Below are 25,264 nucleotides of genomic sequence, written 5' to 3'. Positions count from 1 at the left end.
TATATAAATTCAATGTATGGGACACTCAGTATCAAACAAGGCACAAACAGTTTTATGTCTCTGAATGTTTTGTTATGATCAAACTGCGCCTGCTATCCACACGGGTATTATTCAGTGGAATAAAATTTACAGCTTAGTTAATCCTCGTGTAAAAAAACGTGACTTTAAGTGAGAGACTGAGGTATACAGGATTTTCCTGTATCACCTGTGAACCAAAGATGTCAGAGATTTTCGTCCTTCTAGTCCTGCTTCCCGGTATATCCATAAGTCACTTGGTACATCCAGGTTCTCGGAGAACAGAGACTCGCAGTCAACCGTCAGGGTCGGAAGTCGCCGACCCGGGAGAGCTCCCAAGGGGAACAAGCGGCCCTTTCCCCCGCTGTCCCGCCGAGCCGCGGCCCAGCCGGGCGGCCGGGAGCCGCCCTAGGCGCCGAGGTCGGGCATCTGGGCGTTTGCTGGAGCCGCAGTGGCGGAGAACCGAGCGGCGCGGCAGGACGGCACAGGAGGACACCGCCGCTCCGCCACGCCGGCCCTGGCCGCCCCGCCGAGCCGCTCCTCTGCTTCACCTGCCGGGGCTCGGACAGAGCGCGGACACGGGGGCCGTCCCCAAGCACGGCCGTTCGCCTTCCACCAGCGCGGTCCGGCTCTGTTCCGCTGCCCGGGCGGGCGTGCAGCCCGCGGGAGGCGCCTGCGGGCGAGGGCACAGCGAGCTCCCCTCGTGTGTGCGAGCGAGCGAGCGTCCCGCCGCCGGCCCCATCGCGGGCGCTCTCCCTCCTGCCGAGGCGAGCGCGGCCGGAGGCCACGCGGGCCTCACCTGGCGCTGTCCCGCACCTTGCGGGAGGAGCGGCGCGGGAGGCGGGGCGAGCCGGCGGGCCCGGCCCGTTGCGCCGCCGCCGCCGCCGGGGGCCGGTCTCCCGCTGGGCGCGGGGGGGGGGAGCCGAGGCGGCGGCCCCCGCCCGCCGTAACCGCTCCCCATCCCGCCCGCTGGTGCCGCCCCCAGCATGGCGACACGGTAGAGGAGCGGCTGCGCCGGGGCGACCGCCCCCTCCCGCCTCCTCGGCACGGGCACGGCGCGCCGCGGGTGAGCGAGCGGCCTCGGCGGCGCTGCTGCCGCCGGTGCCCCGCACAGGGCTCAGCGGCGGCGGACGAGGAGGAGGATGGCGGTGGCATTCGCGGCGGCGGCGGGCACAGCAGCAGCAGCAGCGGCGGCGGGGCCGAGCGGCCGCGCGGCGGGAGCCAGCACCGTCCCGAGCAGCTCATGGTGGCGCCCCAGACCCGCCAGCAGCGGCCGCGCCGGGGCCGCCAGCTGAGCCGGATCCCGGCGGGCGGCTCTCCCCTCTCCACACCGACCCACCGAGAGACCCGTCCCCCTCCCCTGACGCTCCCTCTCCTCCCTCCCCGGCGCGACCCGCGCCTCGGATCGCCCCCGCCGGGGCCGGACTGCCACCACCCCCGGGCGCCGCGGGGAAGGCGGCGGCGGCGAAGGGCACCGGGCAGCGCCAGGCGGCGGCGGGACCATGGGCGCGAAGCAGAGCAGCCCCACCGCCGCCAATGGCCGCACCCGGGCGTACTCGGGCGGGGATCTGCCTTCCTCGAGCAGCAGCAGCAGCGGCGGCGCTAACGGGACCGGCGGGCGCTCGGCAGGCGGCGGCGGGCGCTACGCGCACCTGGCGGCGGCGCCTCTCGCCGCTCCCGGCGGCGCGGCGGCCGCGGCGGCCGGAGGAGCGGCGGCGGCGGGGAGTGCCGCGGGGTCGGCACCCCGGAGCAGGTCCTTAGGGGGGGCCACGGCCTCCGGGGCCCGGGCGGCGCAGTCCGCCTTCAACATCCCCCACAGCAGTGGCCCCTACGGCTCGCAGGACTCGGTCAGCAGCACCCCGGAGGAGGGCGGCCGGGAGCGGCCCGCGGGGGGCGGCAGCGGTGGCGGCGGCTCCTCCGGCGGGCCCCGGCTGGTGATCGGCTCGCTGCCCGCGCACCTCTCGCCGCACCTGTTCGGAGGTAAGGGGCACTTCCGGGCGGGGGGCTTAGGCTGCCTGTCCCGGCGCTGCGGGGCCGGGGTTGCGAGTGGTGGGATGAGGTTTGCAGGGTCTTTCCCCGGCTCCGAGGTGGGACGGATAGTGAATCATCACTCCGGGGAGAGCTGCGGCTCCTCCAGGTTGGCGTCCGAGATTGGAGACGGGGCTCTCGGGCTGGTGTCTCCCTATTGTCTGTAAGGAGAGCTGTGAACGGGGAGGTTAAAAATGAAACGAGCCCGGCGGCGGGGAGGAAGCGGAGCCTCTCCGGCCGGCGACTTTAGACTCTAATAGCTGTAATCAGTGCCTGTGTAAATACTCTTGCCTACTACTTACATAATTAGAATTTAATTGGATCATGTGTCTCCGCCGTTTATTCTAAAATCGGACCAAACCCCTCTTTAGGCACTGATTAATTACTTGTTCCTCTTTCTGAGTTCTCGGGTTCTCTGTTCAGAAAGTCGGTACAGAAAAACAGAAGTTAAAGTAAGTTTCTTTGTTAATGCACCCTCTAAGAGGTGAGCAGAGCCGGCTAGCTGTCCGTGCCGCTGCAGTACAGGCTTGCAGCACCGGCAGCTTGTAGCCTTGAGGATGGGCACATGTGCTCTTGAGGCAGGGGAAACACTCGGCTAGACTCTAAAATAACCAGGAAGCTGAGGCCCTTGGTGAAGCACAGTAAACATGGAGCACGTTGCAGTTTTTTTGTCTGTCTTGCGCTATCGAGATTAATTGGGCTGTAGAGGACGAGCGTTTTATGCCTGTTATTTTTACCTTGAATTTGGAAATCATCTTGTTAGTTGCCAGCTGCGTTCAGAGTTGCTGGCTCCTTTAAGTACTGCTCATTCTAAAGGTTGTTCATATAGGTCAAACAATGCACAAATTTTATTGTTAAATGGATGTATTCTTCAACTGACATTTTTATTACACACATATATACTTACAAAAATACGTACCTATATAAACTTAATACCCCAAAGCTTTTATTTTTGGGGGGGGGGGGAAACAAGAGGCTAATGTAAAATTTCTACATTTCCTAATTTTTATTAATCCATTTGTGAATACTCTTTGTAGGAGGTTGGGTTTCTCGTTTTCTGCGATTCACCTAGCTTTTAGCCAAAGCAGAGCTGTGTACAGCCTGACCCTGGCAGGGTACACGAGGTTTCTGTCACATGGCCTGCTGCTTCTGGCTTGGTGACCTCAAGTCAGCATAGCTGTTACTTCCTATATCTAAAACTGCCTTGTCCCAGCGGTTGAACATTAACAGAAAGATGTCAAACCCTATTATGATAAAATAATCTTTTCCTCTAAGAAAGAAAACTTAACTATTCTCATAGTACCAAGCTGGTGGACGGGAGTGCTTTGTTGCAAGGATGTTCATTACACCACCAAAGTACCTTGAGGGGGGAGAACGTGCATGTAGTGATGAAGGGATGCTCTATCATGGAGTATTGTATAGCTCGTGCTAAGTACAAGGGAATCATTAGAATGTGTAGCCAATTGTTGCTCAAAGGTGAAACTTTTTTTTCCCCTCTCAGTGCTTAAATACTGTACTGCAACTTGCCTTGGTGCCAGGAGGGAGTGGATTAAATGTAAACGAAGTGATGAGGATTGATAACCTAGGAAGCTGTATTCAGATGCAGGAAGGTCTCTTCAGAATAACTCTGAATTTGATCTTTCTTTTCTATGGCATGTAATAATTTTTTAATTGCTGTACTATACTGTATTTTGTCCTTGGAGTGATGCAAAGCTTCTTGCTTTTACCAGTGCGGGAGGAGTGCCAGGAGGGGTACACTGTCTTCATCTAAACTCACTAATAAATAAGGATTGCCATATGTTATAACTGGCAAGTTTCAAGATACAGTAAGATTTTTAGTGAAGAAGCAAATGGATTCATGACTATCTTGTGACCACATAAAGACAGTGTGTCTTAGTGGGATGAATAGCTACTTAATAATAATACTGCAACACCTGTGAAGAAGGCCTCACTTGAAGCATTATTCTTTCTTTCAATTTAAATATTTTGTGATGTTGATGATGAATTACTCCTCATCCCACTCAGTGTTGTCATCTTTTTTCTGGTTACATGCTTTGTGTTTTCTTGATTCCTTGTAATAACTACATGGTTGGGAAAAGTAGCCCAACTGGAGATCATACATTAATAGCATCAACGTTCTGAAAAATAACTTGAAGCATTGTTTTTGTCCTGATGATAACTAGCTCAAGCTTGTCTAGGTGTGGTATCTGGCATTTATCTTGTGTATCTTGAGCATGCTTGAAGTCCCCTCCCTTGTTTTGTAACTTGCAAATTAGCTGAATTATTTCTTTTTATCCTGAAAAGGGATGAACTTAATTGTGAGGATTAGCATAGCAATTCTGTGAAAATTAAAATAAAAAAAGAAGGACAATAATACCTTCTGTAAGTTGAACCGAATCTCCAGCTATTTATGTTTTTAGGTATACTGCTTGGCTCGGTCAGTCAGTGCCATGTGGGTGTTGCATTTGTTAAATTACTGTAATTAATTTGCCATTAGTGAATTACACTCTATTGTCACTTTTACTGAGCTGTTTTGCATGCTGAAGTAATGTGTAAGTATTAACCCTCTGATGTAACATGCTGAGATCTATACTAAGCTTGTTAATACACCATTTGAATGAGAATATATAAGTTATGTTATGTTCAGCTACTGCCTATATTCCTTTAGTAGGAGCGGTAGTACTAACAGCCTTGCCTGGCTGTGAAGGTCTCATGTTCCCATCTGACCTCAGGCTAAGGCATGAACAGCACACAGTGGAGTAAATACTGCTGTGTAGCTTGGTCTGATCTCAGCAGGAGTTCAGTTCACTCAATAATCAGTGCCCTGGTCTCACAAAAATACATATGTATATGTATGTGTGTTTAACTTTGTGCTGTGAGCATGCCTGAAGTAGGCTTAGGGCGTTAAGTAGAGTGAGACCCAAATTCCGTAAGATCTTAGGGCACTCCCAGAGAGGCCAAACCTGTGCGTGACATTCAAGAGCTTTCTTGTGACACAGTGCCAAGTTCCAGCTTCCTTTAAGGTGATAACACTTATCGGGAATTTTGACCAGTAGTTTCCCTCAGTGAATGGGACTTCCCCTCTCCTCCAGCCCCAAAGTAAATATTCTTACCTTCTGTTATGTGTAGAAGAGTTGGCCCTGGGGACCACGGAGGCAGATTCACATTAGTTTTTCCACTGTGTTTTTAGAGATTATATACTCATCAGCACTGCAGCAATGCTACCACTGTAGTTACGGTGTAGCTTGTTTTTGTCAGTGATGCAGTTGGTTCAGCTAAAAATGGACTTTTGGGATGGCCTTTGCTTTGGATAACTGCTGATGTGTTACTTCCATCACTTAAAGTGTTGACAGCTCCTTAGAACCCTCTTCGTGTTTTTGTTCCTGTTTCTGGGTGGTCATAACTGGGAGGATTCTTGGCAAAAACACCTAGTATAAGTATCCTTCTGGTGTTCGAATTTAGGAATGTTGTTGGAAGACAACAATGCCTTTAAACTTTTTTGTTCTTTTTTATTTTGTCATTAAGAGTCTCTTAGGGAGTCATATATAAAAAAATCAACTGAAGACAGAACAGAACTCAACATAAACTCAAACATACTGAGTTTTTAAAATTTTCCCATCAGTTCTTCTTTCAAGATGACTGAGCAGAGACTGTACAAGTATTAAATAGAATCTCAGTTTGTTGTATATGGCTATATACAATTTTATATGATGTTTTTACAGATAGATTTTAAATATATAGTGTTCTCAGATACAGCTGTTAACAGCCTTCATGCCTATGTCAAAATTGGGAGTAGTGATTTGGAAATAAGGTTGCATCTGTTCAACTTTATTAGGAGAAGGAAGTTTGTTTGTTACGTTCTTCTTAAGCCAAATAATGATCAGACTTCTATTATTAAGTGCTTTACAGTGCAGGATTTATCACCAGCTACTGAATGAATAATATAACATGGGCAGAACCTTGTAGGTATATTATAGTAGCATCTGTTTGTGATAATAGTTAGTACAAGTAATGAATGAATTCTTCATTCTGTAAATGAAAGTTTATGAAAGCCTCAGGTTATAACCTGAATTTCTAGTTGGGTTGTGAAGAATGATGTGAATTCTCAGAAGAGTTTTTTAGATCTCTCTCAAACTGCCTAGAAGGCCACATCTTGTTTTGTTTCCCATCGGATCTGTTTAGTTATATGATACATTTGGATGTATTTTTGAGGTTCAACTGTCTTGGTCACTTCCTTGCCCTTCTCTTCCAGTATGACACAAGTACTATGGCTTTGAGAAATTATGAAACTCTGAAACACTTCAGACTTAATACTGCTCCCATTTTGCAAACTGAAGGGGCATTCTGAGGTCTTTGCCCCCTGGCTTGGGAGAAAGGTTGGGAAGTGTGCCTTGTAACAGGACTGTTGGGGGCAAGTAATAGCTATGTTCAGCTATATGATTGAATTGACTTCAAAGTGAGAGAGAACAGTCACTTTTGCAGTCTCTGAAGATATGGGAGATTTTGTAAATACGTTAGCATCCCCTTCACCAAAACACAGGGTGAAAAATCCATTTTGCTGGGAGAGCAGTCCAAGGATAAGTCTATTGATAATGAGCTTTAGGAGGTCTGTTCTGACTGATGAGTTTGAGGAATTCAGTCCCTTTGCAGAGTCTCACTGTTCCAGTGTTTAGTTGGGCTGCTCTGTTCCTGTGTACATTCACTGGGCAATATTCAGCTCCTGATTTGGCAGCAAAGGTGTAAACCCTTCTGAGTCAGGGACAAGAAAAGGTAGCAAAACGTCCAACACCACCAGCCACCTGCTCCAGCTCAGTCAAGAGAGTGCTTGTAGTCTCAAATGTTAAGTGTTTGGACAAAGTGAGCTAAAAGAAAAACTGTTTGCATCTTCTGATGGCTCTCATGAAGTCCCTGGGAGTCATCTTTCATTTGCTTCAGTTGGAAACAGGTCTCTGTGCTGGTGAATAGCTTGGGGCAGTGAAGTAAAGACTGAGGTGAGTGATAGGGAATCTTTGAAAGGAATTTTTTTTAAGTGCTTTTTTTTTCCCCTTTGTTCCCCTCTTTCTACTTGGTCAACAAAAGGGTTTGGGAGAAGCTAAATAATAAAAAATGGCAGCACTGCATTTGTGGGAGAAATGTAAATAGTTTACAGTCTGCAGGAAAGGAAACAGCCTAATTGTAATGGCATATATAAATATTTCTTTTGGCTATCAAGGTAGTGATAATACCTGATTGAACCTTTGCAGTGCCAGTTCAAACAAAGGCCTTTCTCTTATTTAATGTCTTTTGAACACCTATGCAAGCCTGATATTCTGACAGTGTCTCTCGTCCTGTTCTGTCATATAATTACAGGCTAGTCTCCAACAACCTCCCAAGTAATTTCTTTGTTTTATAAAGAAAGCCTTTTGTCACTGCTAGAAATTCAAAACTATTTTTAAAACACGTTGCCTATGCATCTGTTTGGGTAAGTTCTCCTCCCCTGTTCTTGCCAGCTGCTCATGGAAAACTTTATCATGCAAATGTTCTGGAATTGCTCTCTTAGCCTTGCAGGAAACTTTTAAGTTTTAAATAAAGTTGTGAAAATTTTGGGGTAGGTTTTCCTTGCTATTTGAGTGCAACCAACTTTATATATTTATAAAGTAATATTTTATATTACTTTCAAGTTTTTTTTGCAGTGTGTCTGCTGCTCATTAATGGCTTAATTAGTTTCAGGAGAGGTGTATGGTCATTTCAACAGATTGTGTTCATTTACTGTGGTAATGGAGCATGTTGTTCTTGCAGATGTTTAACCCATGAAAATAAAGTGAGAAATCCTTGAGTGCTCTAAGTTTCTATTTTGGAGCATCTTTGAAGACATGCATCTTTTCAAACAAAAGAAAACAAATTATATAAAACCACAACTACCTGAGTAAAACCAGAAATGCATATCTTAAGCATCTGGGGGAGTGGTTTTTGTTGTCTATTATCTGGATAGATATTTCCTGAACAAGTGCCTATGGTCCCAAAACCACCTTTCCTTTGTAAATAATCATCGTGACTTTCATGAGGATATCTCAGTATGCATCCAGAGGCTTTTGACCTCTGTTGTTTGGTAGGCTTCAAATCCCTGGTGCTTTCAAAAATGGGAAGGCAAGCCATAGAACAAATGAGGCTGGTTCTCCCTTTCACTCAGGACATGCTTCTATTTTCTGCATGGAAATTGAATAGTATTGACCTGGAGAGATCAGGAAGCACACAGGAAAATCTCATAGTGCTCGAGGTGTCTGACTGGCTGCCAAACAGAACACACAAGAGTGTTGTGTGGGATTTGACTTGTTAGCACTCTGTTGTCTTCAGGAGCTGACCTAGCTGGGTGTTTTCTTGCTAGTCTGCTCTGTCTCAAAATCAGACCACCACAGCCTGAGCACAGTCCCCAAAGGGTGGGTGTGCTGCATACCATCGGGGATATTTTTAGTAGATTCTGTTTGCTGACTGACTTAGTGTGCTATAAATACAGAGTTCTCATCTGGCATGCACTTTGCGTGTCTTCTAGTAACTTGTAATAAATTCACCTAAGAATAATGGCAAGAAGAAGCAAGCTGTTACGATTTGTTTGGCTTTCCATACAAAGTGTCATTTATATAAAGCAATTATTTAGTAACATTTTAACTGTAAATGGCTTTTAAAACTAGTGGTATTCCAAAACACTTCCTTGTTGGGTTCTCATAATTAGTCCTTACGTCAGATTGATTTATACTGCATTTTCATTATGATTTTAAAAGTTGAAGGTGGTGTTTTTAGGTATGGGAGGTTACTTGAGCATCTGGAATACTGTCAATACTAGTAAATTACAGTCTTTTTTATACCACTGCTAGCATATTCCATAAGGGTTATTCTCTGGTAAAAAAATGAAGCTGAGTTATGCCTCTCCTGGAATTTCTTTCCCCTGAAGTGTAGGTATATATACAATTTCTTGAGTTAAAATATGGTTAGGGCACTTATAGGACTCAATGCAGAAAGGGGAGTATCCCATGTCTTATTAAGATACAGATGCATTTGTCTTTGAGAGTTGAATTTGACACAAAATTGAAGGATGGGTTCTTCCTGAATTGTACTGAGAATAACCTAAATGCAGTTGTTCTGTATTGCTAAAATAAAAACTGTCATAAGCATGCACTAACAGATGTGAAGTTTTCCACATGCAGCAAAAGAAAAGTCTGCTCAGAGGTGCTTTCTGCAGATTGCCTGAACACATAAGCAGTGTTTTGAGAATCCTAATTTTTTTTTATAATGAAATCTGGACCAATCTGGTGAGAATCTTTCAGAAAACTTACAAACTAGATTGTCATGCTGTCAAGAATCTTAGATAGTCCCCTGAAAATTATGTTACTTTGAATCTTGATTTCCTGCAGCTATCAGAAGTTTTGCTTATTGTAGAATGAAGAGTATCACTCCTTTATTCTTTAGTGTGAATATGGATAAAAGTTCCAGTTTGGGAAAAAAGAATCTTGCTTCTCTTAAGAAAATGCTGTGGCCGCTACCAAATAGATCAGAGCATCATCAATTAAGCAAATGTTAGAGAGACAAGGGTGGACAATCTTCAGATAATGAAGAACAATGACAGTAGAAAATGTGGTTCTCTGTGGTCATTTAACTGCTTTGCTCTCACTAGGAGGCAGTTCTCTTTCTTCTCAGTGTCTTTGCTACATCAGCAAGGATGACTGATGTAGCCTAAGATGCCAGACTTGAGAATTTGCTGTCCATTTTCTTGTGTCTGTCCTTTGGGAAGAATGAGTTTAAAATCACACTCCTGTGTTCTGAATATTGGAAAGCATATGTTGCATGTGTATGAGTGGCTCAGGGCTCCTATAATATCTTAGATTGGATAATGATGGTTCATCTTCAGAGCTGATTGTGATGAAGTTTTCTAAAAGGATGTATGGCTGAGTTCAGGCATGAAGTGCCCAGCTACAGTGTTAGCTGTGTAACTTTCCTTCTGATTTTTCAATGCTGTGATTTTTTTCAAACTTAGTTGTAGATTAGAGCTGGTTTAAGTGTTTGAGTTTTAGGGTTTTTTCACTCTCTTAGCCATGTGGGTGTAGTTGTTACAGGCAGTCAGATCAGTTTGGATAGATACTTGTTTTATTTTTATATTGGGAGTATTACTCAATGAGTGGCAAGTAGGTGGGTTGCCTGAGTACAAAGTACAAAGATGACCTGGTTTCTTTATCAAACCTTTAGCAATCTATTAACAAATTACAATTCCAAAATAGTAAAGCATAACTGTAAAACTATTTATATATTTTTAAAGTGCTGGGTAAAGAAATAGAATACCTGGTTTGCCCCTGCAGTAGTGCCATAAAGCTATTGCTAGCTGAAGAGAAATGATCTGCTAAAACAGTACATGAATGAAAACAGCATGAAATTCACATATGGAAAAGAGCTGCATGCTATCAAAGAAAGACCCTTTGAATATCTAATTCAGCTGTCCTAGCATTTGCATACTAGTTATCTAATATGAAAATACCAGATGACAAGTGTAGAGGCATTGCCTTGCTTTTTGAGGATTGAAATACAGTTAAAATTAATTGAAGTAATGCATATTTGCTATAGCTTGGCTGTTGGATTAGTTTATATCCCAGTGTGCCCTATCTGTGAAGTTGTGTGTTTTGTAAGTGATAACATTTTCAAAGACACATGATACCGAGCTTCTTCTAACCATGGTTGTAAAAAAATGAAGTGTTGAAAATATTATTGAAATGAAATACAGTACTGAAACAGCTTCTGGTTTGGTGGAAATATAAATGCCATTGCTAGAATAATAAACCGTGTACCAAAATAAACTGGTTTTCATGCACTTGATAAGACTGAGATCCAGTGTCAGCATAGAACTAGGGAGTGGAGGAAATGTTCCTTGGAAATGTGGGACTAGTTTTGCTGCAAACAAAGGGATAAGAAAGCTAATGCAAATAATGTGTTTTACAGTGTGCAAGGGCAGGAATGGATGACGTGTTCAGCCCAGGTTATTCCCTTTGTGTCTCTGCTTGGCCTCTCCAGTTGTAAAGCAGAGAATTGTGTTCAACTGATGAAGTCGGAGTAAATTCATTTGATGAAGTTCAAATGATGAACACATTTGGAGCTGGAGGGCAAAAGTTCCTCCTGGTGGGTTGGGCTGGTACATGTGACTTCTCTGAAGGTGTGCAGGCAACCAACCTTTTGCATATTTTTAATGATTGTATGTTTTGCTTTAAAGCTTTGTTCAGAAGAAATGTTTAAAAGCATTGTAAGCTTGGATGATGTAATTTCTTGAGATTAAAACATTTAATGTGTTGGGGAAATCCATTAATTTGTGAAAAGTGAGGAATTAAGCTCTCTAAAGAGAGCTTGGACTGACAGCAATGTTGAGATTGTTCCCATCCACACAGATTTATGTGGTCATGGAGTGGTTGTCAAAAGCATTCTAATTTTTAAATTCTGGCCATTGTTGATTCTCTTCTGGGATTGGCTAGCCAGGAAGCAAGTTGAGGGAAAGGCTGCCATGTTACAACAAATATAAGGCAAGGCATACTTAGCATTGATAAAACTATTCAGAGTATAATTTTTGCCAGGAGTTAAAAGAAATAGCAGAAATTAATGTTTATTATTCCAAAAGCAAGGACCACAATGAAAGTCCTTGAAATCTTTTGCTCTGATGCTTAAACAAGCAAGTTAAAAGGGCAGATATTTAACAAGTTTTTTAAAGAATTATTTAGCCAGTGGTCAAAACTACAGCTTGACAATATCCTTGTATTTTCCAAAGTGCTGTAAAATACTGGTTATAAGATGCCCCTTTAGAGACTCCTGTTTTTCATCACTGTTCTGTCATGGATTTGCACTATCTCTGGGCTGTTAAATAGCTGTGTCCCATGGCAGCCTAAAAGTTTGTTAGCTATAGCATGCAAGCATTCTTCGAAATATGTTTAAAAACAAATATTTGTATTCAACGTGTTCCTGTCCCAGCACTATTCACAATGATGCAGAATTAAAAGGAGTGAAAAATATAAGCACCCAGGAAATGTTAAATCATCTGGCAAGGATGCCAAACTTGTAAGCAAGAGAGAAGAAAAAGTCTGTATGGAATGGTGGTGTTCCTTGCATTCTTACTTAGAGGGAGTCAGGGTGCAGGGATACGAGTACTGATACAGTTGTTTTCTGATCTCTTACACTATGGCCCTGTGACACTAAAGCTTTGTGTCACTTAGTGAGAGCCTCTCCTTTTTTCTTCCTTTTCCCTGCCCTTTTGCTGTTTTCTGTGTGGATGAGTCATCTCACTTGCAACACCTTTATTAGCAACTGTAGTGCTATTGAAAACAAAAATAAATATGCAGAAATACTGACTTAGCTGGATCTTAAAAATGCTCACATTTAAAAAGAAGATCAGTGTTTAAGTTTAGGAATTGTTTCTTTGTTTTTCTTAAAAGACGTTATTTAGGGTATTATATATAATTTGGATTTTAACTTTATTATCCTGGGTTTATCTAGCAATTGTATATCAGTACTATTAATGGAGGAATAACACTGAAGAGAAACCTACTGAAATAGATAATTAGTTCTGTATCCAAGAGAAGAGGCCATTTTGATTAAATTTTTTATTTTAGGGTATCTATTCATAGGTATTTTTTTGAATTCAAATTTTTCTAACTTGCATTTCCCCAGACTTGAAAATTGTAATGTAAATTTTGCTTTTTGTTGGCGGTGTTTTGAAGCACATATGGGTTAAAACTGATTAAACTTGCTCCCTCAAAGAGCTAACCATGTAAATGGGCTGTACATCTAGCACAAGGCACTACAGCCTGCAATTTAAATGTCAACATATTAAATTCTAATCCTATTGGTTTTCTGTTTATGCCTTAAGGATTTGTAAATTTACAAAATTACACACTTGTGATTTGATTTCAGACATGTGAAATTTCAGATAGAAATAGGAAAGGAAGAAAAGCCTCAAGATAGGACCTTATTTTTCTTTTATTTTCCCTCCTGGAGTTTCTGTCTGACATACTAAGCCTCATGCTCCTTCAGGCAATGATGATAAATGTGCTAGGTGCAATGTGTTTAAGCTATTGGTACAGCTAAAACACTTTGAGGACAGCTTTACTCCAGTCATTGAGCCTTGCTCCTGCAGAACTTCTTGTTTGCTCACAAATCTACCTTGAAGGGCATAATCCCATTTGTCAGGAATTGTCATCTATAACTGACAAGGATTTCTTCCTCTGCTGAAGGCGAAGGAGCTCTTTCTGCAGTCTCAGTGTTCATGCTCTTAAATTGTTACATTTGTAGGCCTCTGCAGAAACTCATAAATTTTAAGTAAGTTGTAATAGTGCTTTCCTAACCTTGGAAGTTGTGAATACTATGGCAATTGAATCCTCTGACTGAGGATTACAAATATCACCAGTACTTGTACACAGAGACCTAAGTATTGAGGAAAGATACTTTGCCAGCTCTTTCAGTCAGTTGTTGTAAGCAATACTTAAACATTGCTTTTTTCTTTCTCACAGTGTGTTTTGGAAAATAATTAATAATTTAAAAATTTTCCTTATTATTTTTAGGTTATGCATACAATGCTCTTCTCCAACAGCTTTATGCAAATGGACTTTTAAAGACAGATTTAATTCTAATGAGTGAATTGTGGGCTGAAGTCTCTCTGATGTTCATAGTACAGGAGGAGACCTTGGGGTTCCTACCAGCACTGGAATATGGGATCAGCTGGGTTTAACCCATTCCAAGCCGATGATTTTATTATTTCTTAATTTCTTAATGGAAAACCATCTAATTTCTCTGGTATTTTATTTGGACAACTGATTTTACCATTGGAAAAATTCCTAATAAGCAAATTACTCTTACTGTTTTGCAACTGATTTATCATTTTGAATGCAGAAATTTGCAATTGATGCATTTTTTTAACAGATAGTTCTTTTCTCATTACAGTCATGAAGGGCTCTTTTTTTCCTTTCTAATTGTGCTTGACTCTTGCTAGCTATTAGCTACAATTTCAATGATGCATATAGCCTTGAAATGTAACTGAAAGGACATTTATTACACTTAGTACCTCTCGATTTTTATTGCCTCTTACTTTGAATTAGGTTTGTAGAAAGCTCTAATTTGCTAGGTGTGTCTGACAAATAAGGACCAGGGTGTTAGTGAAGAAGACAACATTTAACAACAAAGCAAATGTCTTTAAAAACATAGGTTGTTTGTTTCTGTCAGTGGCTGCCTGCCTAGTGAGATTCAGGAGGATAGATTGATAAGAGAATTCATTGAAAACAGGCTTGTTTGTAGAGTTATCTGGTGTTACTGTTTGTGTTAGCTAGTAAACGTGAAGCTGCTCCTTCTTGTATAAACAAGAAAGCCAGCAGCAATTATTCTTTAAAACTAAAAGCAGCTGTTTGGGCTGTAAAAAAACTGTTTCCATAACACAGATGAAAGTACCATTGTGACTGTTTATACAAATTGGCACTCGTGCTGTATAAATAGAGGAGAAGTTCAGGATTTCTCTTTCACTTGCATATACCTCATCATCCTGGTACACAAACTGAAGTTTTTATCTTTCTGCCTTTAAGCCATGAATCTCAGCCTAAGGCTGAGAGTAAAACTTTAAAGGGCTTGATCCTGGCCTGGCTGCAGAAGACAGACCTCATGTATTAATATGTTCGTGTCATTCTTGTGGTATTTGGCTAACTGCACTTAATAACAGGATTACCAGAAGACTGGTAATGAGGATAAATCGTTTGGGGTTGACAGCGGCTGTGTGGAGGCCGAGGAGAGGAGAAGGCCTTGCCCCAGGCGGGTCCCTCCCGGGCCGAGCCGAGCCCGTTCAGCACCCGCGCCCTGGACAGCTCAGGCGAGCCTCGGCCCGCGGCCGCTCCCTCCAGGTGCTGCGGGCCTGGGGGCTCCCGCAGCCCGCCCGGGAACCACGGCACACCGCAGCAGCCCTACCTGCCCCTCCGGCCCACGGCTCTCGGGCTGGGCCACGCAATCCTACTGAAAGAGCAAAAGTTCCTGATAGACCCTCATTTGCCCCAGTGCCCTGCGGTGCAGAAAGCAGCTGTGACAGCCTCTAGGGTAGAGCGGGTACACTTCCCTGGAAGGCTCTTAGTCGTTCTTTCCAAGTGTCCTGGTTTAGGGCAAATTTGGGAGAGAATCCCCAAAAAGGGCTTCTCCAAAAGCAAACCCACACGGTCCCTCCCCCCAACCGGTTCGGGAAGAATTCCTCGGAGAGAGGTGGAAAGAACCTGTTTATTTGACAATCAAGCCCCCCTCAGCACACACAATGAGCAATAGGGGATGACACCACTCTTCCACTGCTCTGAGAAAGATGACAAATTCAGAAAGTCTCTCCTGGGGGTTTGCTGTTTTCAGTCCCTCCGGCGCTGAGGCAGCTGCTGCAGTCACAAGGTGTAGACTCTCTCTCAGTGTTCTAAATCCCAGTCCGGAGCAGTCAGCAGGTCCAACGGGGTGGGGGGAACAGTCCAGAAAGGAATTTGGGCTATTTAGCTAAAGTAACTAATGAGAAGGGGGGGAAAAAAGCAAGAGCGAGAGCAAAAAGCAGGGCAAAAAGCAGAAAAGCCGCAACATGCACTGGTGCTATCTGTATGTCCCGCCGGATGGCTGATAAGAGGCCCAAAACAAAACTCTCACTCTGCCAGTCTTAAAGGCAAAGAACATAATATCCAGCATAAATTACACACACATGAATGGGGATAACAGTCACCCTAGGACACCAAGTTTGGCTTGCAGGCCTGCAGTGGTTTTCTTTTTTTTTTAAATCAGACATTTCTCTACTTGTTCACTTTTATGTTAGAAAATAGTTTTCTTGTCACAGCTTTCCAAAATATTGCTAAACCAGCAGCTTCCTTCTTTTTAGTTTCATCTCTGTTGTTTGTTTTTCACGTGGTTTAAGGATTTTCTGGACCTGGTTCTCATTTTCTGCTGAAAGTTTTGTTAGGCTTGTGGTTTCAACTGGACTTCCCTGCTTGGTTCCTCATAGTATGTGGAAGTAGGAAAGAAAATGCAAATTATGCAGATCCTTGCTGTTCTCACACTGCTTAATGCTCTGTGACACCAATGTTTTAAAAAGAGAGAATTAAAGGATTTGAAGTTAACCTGGAGAAACCTCTGGATATGTTTTGAGTTAGTATTAGAAAGAAGCCTTGAGCAGTAGAAGGCTCACTGAAAGATTAACCTTTAGAAATAATATTAGTTTTTCTTGTCAAGAAGATAAAATCTACAAGGTGGTATTATGAAATATTTACTTTTGAAAAGGGATAGCTTTGTATTCAGTATTGCTGAGGTAACAAGACAAGATCTATCTAGTGTTTGGAAGAAAAAGAACAAAATGTGAATAATTAATTTCACTTAATAGCTTTCAAAGCCCAGATGGAAAACACAGTAATACTTCGATTCCTGTGTGAAAACAAGTTCTGTAAATACTTTAGTGACCTTTTTTCTTTCTTTTTACGGCCCTGCTGCAGAGCTGTGTGGTTTGAATGGGTTTTTTTATATTGTTAAGTGCAGTTTATTTAAGACAGTATGTGCTGTTTTCCCCTACTTGCTGTCATCTTTTTAGCAGTGTCTTGTACGATTTGCCTTAGGGGTAGAAATCTTTAATAAATATGAATTCCATTTTATGCTGAAGATCTTTTGGTATACTACTATATCATTAGAGCAGGTTCTATAAGAACGTTGGCAGCTTTATTTGGTTTGCTGCTAAACAAATAAAAAAGGAACCCACATGCAATTCTTGTACTCCCTACTGGAAGAGATAAGGTGAATTGCAGGAAGAAAAGAAAATAAACTGGTTTTGCTATTATAGTTGTTGGAGTGTATTTTCTAAATAAAAAATGGAAATCCATCACTAAAAAAATTAATACTAGGGTTTTATTAGTGTCTTGGAAAAGATGTATTTCCAAATCACTTGTCCCTAAGTTATGGGTAACTTTGCTTTGTTTGGGTTGGGTTAGGTTGTTTAGGTTGGCCCCCTGCCATATATGTGGGAACTGTGGCAAGTTGTTGGGTGATTTCCAGAGCTGCATTCTACCTTTCAATGCTATTTTTTCCCCCTCCTCTTAATCCTGCTTCATTTGAGATGTGATATATGACATGATTTTATTTATAAGTCCTGGGATTTTACTGAAGTCATATTCTGGAATTTATTTCCCTGATATTCTGATTTCTTAGGTTTGGTATAAGAACAGTTTTTTCCCTGAATAGTTACAGAAACATACAGAGATTGGACAGTGAATGAAATACTGTTTGTATTTTCTTGGTTGGGGACGGAACCCCACCATGTACATTTACATTAAATAAATTTCAGACCTTTTTTAACAGATTAGCCTGTGCAAGACAAAAGCTGGTAGTTTTATAAGGGTTTTTCTTTCCTTGATTAATTTTCAGTTTCTTTCTGTAAAACTGTCCCTGAGGGAATAGGGGTTGATAATACAAGTTGTCATAACTGGCACTTTAGAATATGTTCATGTATCTTTTGTAAATTACTTGTGTACAAGCCATTTGCCTATGAAAAATAAGGCACTTTGTAGCTGTCCATATTAAGACATTTGAGATCAGGATTTTTGTCTAAATTGGTTTTAAAGACTCTGATGTGTGTATGTGTGTTCTTGCCAGAATACTAATAGATTAGAATACTGTATTATTGTTTTAATATCTGGAACTGATTCCAGAAGCTGTTTTATTTTGTGGAAAGCACTGCCCTCAACTTCATGACAAACCAGGCCAGGCCAAGAACAATAAGGTACTGCAGGAGTTATAATCCCACCTGTCTTGTAGGTCAGTAACACGGTGAATTGACACACATTTGATTTTGTTTTTCTGAGCCTAGATCACCTGTTTCCCCTTGAAGCTGTCACTGTATGCCTCTAGAGTAACTAGGTGACATTGTAACAAGATCAGTCTAGGGACTCAGAATTTAATGCAACCCATATGAATTTTATTGCAGGTAGACACCTGGTAAATGAATTTTTATTTTTCTTCTGGAAGCTATTATGTAGATGTTCAGTGCTGTGAACATCCTTCCTTAATTAAGATTTTAATTTGCAGTGTCGTTTTGAATATCTCTGATATCTATAAATATTGTCCTATTTACACAGTATCAAAGTCGGACAATTTTCTTGGTTTTGACTTCTACCCAAAAATGTATTCTCATGTAGAAAATAACTCTATTTTCATATATATGAAATAACCCTTCCAACTGCATCTATTTTTCCCCTCTTAGGCCAGCTTCTGGATAATTCTGATGAGTTTTAACTGAGCACCAGTCTTACACCACCAGTTTTACACCAGGAGCAGAATTTCAGTCTATCCCACTATGTTCTGGGCAAACTATCTGACAGAGAATGTATCAGTCTTCTGTTCACAGAACAAGTTCAGCATTCACTCATTTTGCAACCTGGAGCTGGAAAAACTCCCTGAAGGATTAGAGAGATGTTAGTTTTCTGTGGTGTGCCCTGCAGAGATATATTCCAGACCAGAAACTACTGTTGTAGGTCGTAGTATTAATAGAATAAATTGTACGATGTCTGCACAGTTCTGGAAAGAAGAGACATGAGTTTAATGGTTTAAATGGCATTTGCACTGCCTAAAGCCAGGAATCATATTGAGTATTGTTTCATTTCAAGGGAAAGATCTAATGAAAATAGGTTTCCCTTAGTGGCACATCTCTTGGTTTACTGATCTCTGATTTGATATGACTGCTGTAAAAGATGGGTATGGCAAGACCTCCTCTAGAGAGAAGAGTATGCTTTTGTGGTGACAGGCAGGAATGCCAGCTTCCCTTAGGAGCTTTTATTAAGTGTTCCCAAAAATGGTAGTTAAAGGCAAGTTTAAAAAAAAAAAGTTACTTGATAAACCCACAAAGCCTGGAGGTAGAGGCTGTCCTTTACATGTCTATGACTGACTTCTCAGAACTCTTAAATACAGATAGAATTTGCTATGGAAAAACTGCAACAAGTCTGTCTTTTCACCAGAGCTGATGACTTACACCTGGCTTTATCTCACTATTTTGTGTGTGGCTCTACTGTGAAATTTATCACAGCTGCTCTTGCACTCACCTGTATGCAGTGGACTTCCTTGCCTTCTGAGGGCTTCTTCTACAATGAAAGGAGTGGATTTAAATTTGTGTCCGTGTGGGAAACAGCTATTTTGACCTCTCCTAAATCCAGAATAAGAAAGCCTTTTAGAAAACTGGTAACAGTTTAAGTGTGAGAGATTTATACTTCAAGACTATCATGGAGATTTTATTTCATAAGACATCGAAAGCACATCTCCTGTCTACTGAAACAGAAGTATTTTTGAGGTACTAATGTTTCTCTTAGATAAAGGAGAAAATTTAATTTGAAAAAGAAAGTGCCTATAAATTATGTTAAGTGTTAGAATTAACAATGTGATAATTCAGTGCCTGAACACTTAACAGTGTGAAATCTTTCTTTCTTGGGCAATGGTTTGATTAAGTAAAAGAGCCTTTTGAGAACTATTGTTTCCTTCACAGTCTATTTTGGAAAGTTACAAATTTCAACCTAGAATGAAAGGCTTCTATGGGAAAACAGATACAAATCTGTGTCTAATTGGTTTGACCTTGGGGTAGTAGTTGCCCTAAGCAGTCTACCTCAGGGCTTTAGATGCCTAATGTGTGAGAGGCACTAAAAAATAATTTGAGTGGTTCTCTGAAGAGAATGAAATCCCAGATGTTGCGTTATTTGATGTGTATTGTGGAAGGTTTTTTTCTTTACTTCCTTGTAAAGGATGTGTACAGAACATGTTTTGGGCACATCTTTCATTGGCTTGTCTCTTGTAGCATGGAGGGGTTTTTTTAATTGTTTGTTTGGAGTTATGTCATAGAAGGGTTTCTTTGGATGCCCCTTACTGGTCTTTGCTCTCCAGCTTCTGTTACCTTCTTAATCTCCAAGTTGGCTAATACAGCAGAAAAGGAAGGTGAAGGGATGAACATGTAAATAAGTTAGGAGTGCAGGCTCAAACTCAGGCATTTTTTATGCTGCCATCAAGAACTGTTCTAAAGAGCTTTTTAATTCTTTCAAAGATTTTTTTTTTCAATGAGTATTTTATTATTTAAATTATGCAGTCACTGGATTTAGGGACTTGTGGTAGAGCCTTGCTAACTCATTAGGTAAGATGCTGGTTAAGAAAGCAGTACTACCTAGAAAGGCAGAGCAAATTTATGTCACTGATTTACTTTTTCTGTGATCCTTGTCTCAATGTCATTGTGGGCAAATAGGCATTTTTATATAAGGTGACAGCTAGAGATTTAGGAGACTTGTTTGACTTTCTGTGTAAGGTAGGGCTCGTTCCTTACTGCCTTTCTCAAGTATAAAATAGAGACATTGCTTCCATTGTAACCATTACTTGTTCTTGTCTGTTTTAGAGTGTAAGCTCTTTGGAGGTGGGACTAATACATATATGTGAACAAACATATTTTTACCACTTGGCATGCTGTGATTCTGATCTCATATGGACATTCCTGAAACAAGAATACTAACTGTGATTGCTCCTTAATCACTTATAAGAAAAACCAAAGCCAACAAAACAAAAACCACAATCCTCAATAACCTTTCTTTTTAAAGTATAATTCATTAGCATGTTGCAGTTGAGTTTTCAAACTCAAGACAGTGTCTTCTTTATTTTTAATGAGTATTGCCTATGTGTATCAAAAAGCAGGTCATGATTTTCTTTGAACAGTGAAGAAAAAACTCATATCTCTTAAGTAGGTATAGGTTCTTTTACCTTCAGTAGCCTTATGGATGAGTAAAGCAATGAAAACATGTAACACCCTAAGTGAAAGGTGTAATTAGAAAAGTAAAAACATTTGTTACTGTGTCATTTTTTCAAACTGATGAGAAGTCAAACTATCATTCAGTATATTTTTTTCCAACTGCAAGTCCCTGTTAAAATTTATTTAGATTCTATGCTCTCTCTGTGTGTATGCATGCATATCTGCATCTTATAAGCATGATCTGGTTAATGTAAACAAGATGTTTCTCTTCTACATGCAGATGCTTAAAATGGGTAACTAACCAACTTTCTCAATAGTTTGACTGATAGACCAATGCAGCAGTTGTAAACAGCAAAAAAAAAAAAAAAAAAAAAAGGAAGTGCTCAGTAGCATTTCTTACCAGTCATATTTAAAATGTGAGTGATACAGCAAATATGAGCAGTTTGTTCAAATGGTGTTTTCTTAGCTGTGAAGAGGCAAGAATTACATTTTCTGCCTCAGTTACTGTGGTAGCAGTGATGTAATATATAATTTGAAAGTTTGGTTGGTTTGGGATTTATGGATGTTCTTAAAAATTTTGTAGAATATGTTATGGGTGCTGTGTACTCTCATAATAGAGGTGAAAGACTAAATATAGACAAATCTCTCATTGAGATATTTAAATATTTAAAGCATGCAACTCAATAGCTTTTCTTCACTTTTTACTGACAAATACTTGGGGGGGTTATATCTTTTTTACTTCAGTTCTGTCTTTTTCTAAACTAATAATGCATCTTCTTTACTGTTCCTCTTACTAGGCATTTTGGATGCTTTCTTCACAATGGTACATTCTCAAATGCTCTTAAAAGGTTCTGTCTTAGACATGGGAACTTTTGCAAAAGTAGAGGTTGCAAACACACTTTCCCAAAATACATTTTCCCAAAATTTGTATGCTGCTTATGTTAAACACTTAAATTATGTTAGTACTGAGGAATTTAATGATCTCATTCCAGTGTACACTTTTGAAATTAGCATGCTTTGTAACCAACCCTTGGACGTCTCTATATATTGTAATATTCTCTTTAATTATCTTAAATGTCTGGCGTCTTATGATCCAACACCCCTAGTCTGGCCAATAGTCCATACATTAAAGTAAATATTCTCCAAGTTGGAAGAATAAATGGGTCAATGTAGAGTGAACTTCTCTTAGCTGAATTTTCCATTTAAAAAAGGCTGCTTTATGATAAGCAGAGAATGTCCATGCTTTTAGATTAAAAGGTAATCCTTAAAGAAAATTCCTCTGTTCTGACAATGAGTGGTATTTTTAAGCCAGACTTTTCTAATACGTTCTGTTTTTATTCATACGCCGTACTCCTACTCTGGAAAAAAATCAAACCAGATGAACAAAACCACAAAAAACCATCCCCAAAACCCCGAATGACCTCTCCTCAACAAATTCAAATAACCAACCAACCAGCCCTCCTTATTCAACTCTCACCAGTTTCAAGTGAATGAAAGTAAATGAGCGCATGGGTTAGATATTTCCCTGCTGAATTGATAAATGATGTCATCTATGGAGGACTGCTGTTGTGGAGAGATAAAAGGGGAAAATACAGAGTATAATGATACAGGAAAATCTGCTGTTTTGCTTAAGTAATAAAAATTATTGTTGTGTGATGAAAAAAATAGACGAAAAGCACAAGAAAACAAGTATGCTCTGAAACCTTTGTTCCTGGCTTTCTTGAAACTGTAATAGGTAAAATTTTCCTGTTCTACTGAGTAATAAATGTAATAATAAGTACTTTTGGTATATAATTTAATGCTGCTGTCAAAAAATGAATCATTATTCTGTTTAGAATTAATATATAAACTCCTGGGAACATTCCACATAATAATTTAACATTTTACTTACATATATTCTTCCCAGATGTAATCTTTTTATTTTGTACTCTGACTTTTTTATCATTGATTGGTTCTCCCCTTTTTTTTTTTTCTTTTTTTTTTGTCACTGCTACCTCTATTTCTGCAGGAACAAGTAGGTTATTGGTAAGTATTTAAACTAAATCAGACTTTACAAAGTTTTGCCTTAGTGAGGATCTCTTTTTTTTTTACCCTCACTTACTTTGGTAAAAACTTTGTAGACAGCAGACTAATTGTCTGTAAATGCTGTGCTTTCTCAGGTCTCCATTATCGCCTTGTTTGTGTAGTAGAATAATAGTTCTCAGATTCTCCGAGAGACTTTGTCTTCTGCATGCTTTCAAGCAGCATCATTATCTGTGCTGTCTTCTAAGATGCTGCCTTCTCCTGGGGCTTGCTCCTTTGTTCCTGTCTGCTGCGTTTCAAGTGCAGTGTTTACTTTGTCTCTCCCATTTCTTTTTTTTTGTGAGACCTCGTACGCATTTTGGCCAGTTTGCTCAGAAGACTTCTCTGCATCCAACAAGATGCTCTGTTTCACGTGTTCAGTTTAGTCATCCTTGTCAACCATTATTCAGCCATTTTCACATCATACCTCTTCCCTTTTAGCTATCATTAAATATAGTCTCAGCATGGTATAGCCACCCTCTCCTCTCTTGTTATCGTGCTTCATGTAATTTTGATCAGATTTGTTATTCTGTACAGTACAAGTTTTGAAGATATTTATACCTGTGCATTCTGAAAAACTAGGGCTTGATTCTTCTGGTCTTGGAACAGCTCTTCTACACTCTCTTTTCAATGGTGTGATTTCTAATGGAAAATTTTCTTTAACCCTGGTAGGTTTTTGAATGTAGTGACTTTTTTGACAGTGTGAAGTAGGGCAGGGGACTGTAGACAAACTGGTTCCCTGCACTTAAAAATTTGTAGTTGTCTTGCCAAATTACTCAGTTGCCCAAGAAGTGCCTTCTGACGACAGAACACAGTTGTCCTGTCTGCCTTCCTCCATTTGTATTGTGGAATTATGAGTGGAAAGACAAACACCTTTTCTCAAACACCTTTTTCAGGTGTTTGAGAAAAATGTTGCTCCAGGCAGTAAGAGAAAATTGAGGGAGTAGCAAAACTCAAGAAGAAAGAAAAAAGCCAAATGTATAGGTTCAGGAGAGACTGGGAATGAGAGAGAATACTTCCTCTTTGGACTGAGGTCAGTGAGTTAAGATGAAAAAAGCTATGGGAATATGAGGTATCTCTGAAGTAAGAGTTTTCAGGCATTTCATTTGCTTTAAAGTTTTTAGACTTCCAAGCTGGCCTGCAGTGGGTTGTTTGTCATCATAACTGAGCTAGATGAACATTGGCAGGATGATCTTGCCTGCTGCGTGCAAATAAAATACATTTGTGCCCTGAACCATTGACAGTGCTTTCTGGCTACTTGCTTTCTGAAGAAGGTAGTCAGTTGGGCTCAAAAAGGTGTCCACCTGACTGAACTTCATATTCAGACAACAGCTCAGCTCCACAAGGTTTCACCCAAGTGGCCAGTGGCCCCACTTGTGTAGAAGAGCCTCTGAAACGGTGATTGGTTACTTTCTTCCCACACTCCTTATGCTACCCTGCTGATGAGGCTAGAGGGGGACCTTGCTCTTGTCTCTGCTTGCCAAAGATCTCATGATGGAGAGAGAAGAAAAGTGTCTTTCCTTTCTTGTCCTTGAGTCAGATTTTGGAAGGGAGTCATCACACCTACATGAAAAAGAGAAGGGTTCTCTCCCCTTCCCCCTCCTTTGGGAAAATACAGTGGAAGTGAAAGATATTCTTCTGGGCAAAGTCTCATTGTTAAGGGGAGGTTTTGGTTGCTAGTTGAAAATGTGCTTCTCAAGTGTAAGCCAAAAGCTAAAATCTTCTGGATTTAGGGTGTGGGTGGAGCCTTTTTGTATATGAAAACCAAAGCTTGCTCCTAACCAAAGTTTATATTCACACTTGTCAGTCTTCAGCTACTTCAGCTGCATTGAGAAACTTGTGGTGGATCTGTGATGGGAAGGGTGTGACTTGTTTCAAATGGAGGTAACGAAGTAGTAAGTTAAAGAGTGAATTAATGGCTTACAAGTCACTTGAACAACTGTTCCTGTTTATGTGCCTGTCAGTTTGAAAGTGCAGATACTCTAGGACTTTGGATGACTGAGACTTGAGCAATATCTCCTTTAGCTTGACTACAGATCCCTATGGATGATGGGACTGGGGGGATAACACTGACCCCACAAAACTGGTTGAGCTAAAAAGGTCTTTCCTTCTCCCTTTGTTGGGTGCTTCCATCGATCTGAAATGTCATTCTTAAAAGGCTCTTCCTCTAATAACAGCTGTTCTTATTGTTCTGTTTAAAGTTAATATCAAGCTTTCCACAGGTCTTTCCTGCCTGTAATTTCATCTTCTGGTTTGCAAGATATATTAAAATTGGGCTTTTTTTTCTATCTTAATGGTTATGTTCATTCTGTTTCTAAAACTGTCCAGCTGTCAATTATAATCATCATCACATGATACTTTTACATTGATATTAGACACCTGAATTGTGTAGTTGATAAAGGCTTTGTT

General features: G+C 41.1%; 1 protein-coding gene across 1 annotated transcript in view; it reads left to right on the top strand.

Annotated features, from left to right (window-relative positions):
• Positions 1-1,500: 1,500 nt before the first annotated feature.
• ZNRF2 (zinc and ring finger 2) overlaps positions 1,501-25,264 on the top strand; it is a 59,068-nt gene continuing 35,304 nt past the window's right edge. The window contains exon 1 of the mRNA XM_030233419.2: positions 1,501-1,995. Within this exon, the coding sequence (XP_030089279.2) occupies positions 1,518-1,995 (478 nt within the window). The 5' untranslated portion in view covers positions 1,501-1,517. The remainder of the gene's footprint in view (positions 1,996-25,264) is intronic.

Source organism: Serinus canaria, chromosome 2 (genome assembly GCF_022539315.1).
Source record: "Serinus canaria isolate serCan28SL12 chromosome 2, serCan2020, whole genome shotgun sequence".
NCBI classification, from domain to species: Eukaryota; Metazoa; Chordata; class Aves; order Passeriformes; family Fringillidae; genus Serinus; species Serinus canaria.
This window is presented reverse-complemented; position numbering and strand designations above follow the sequence as displayed.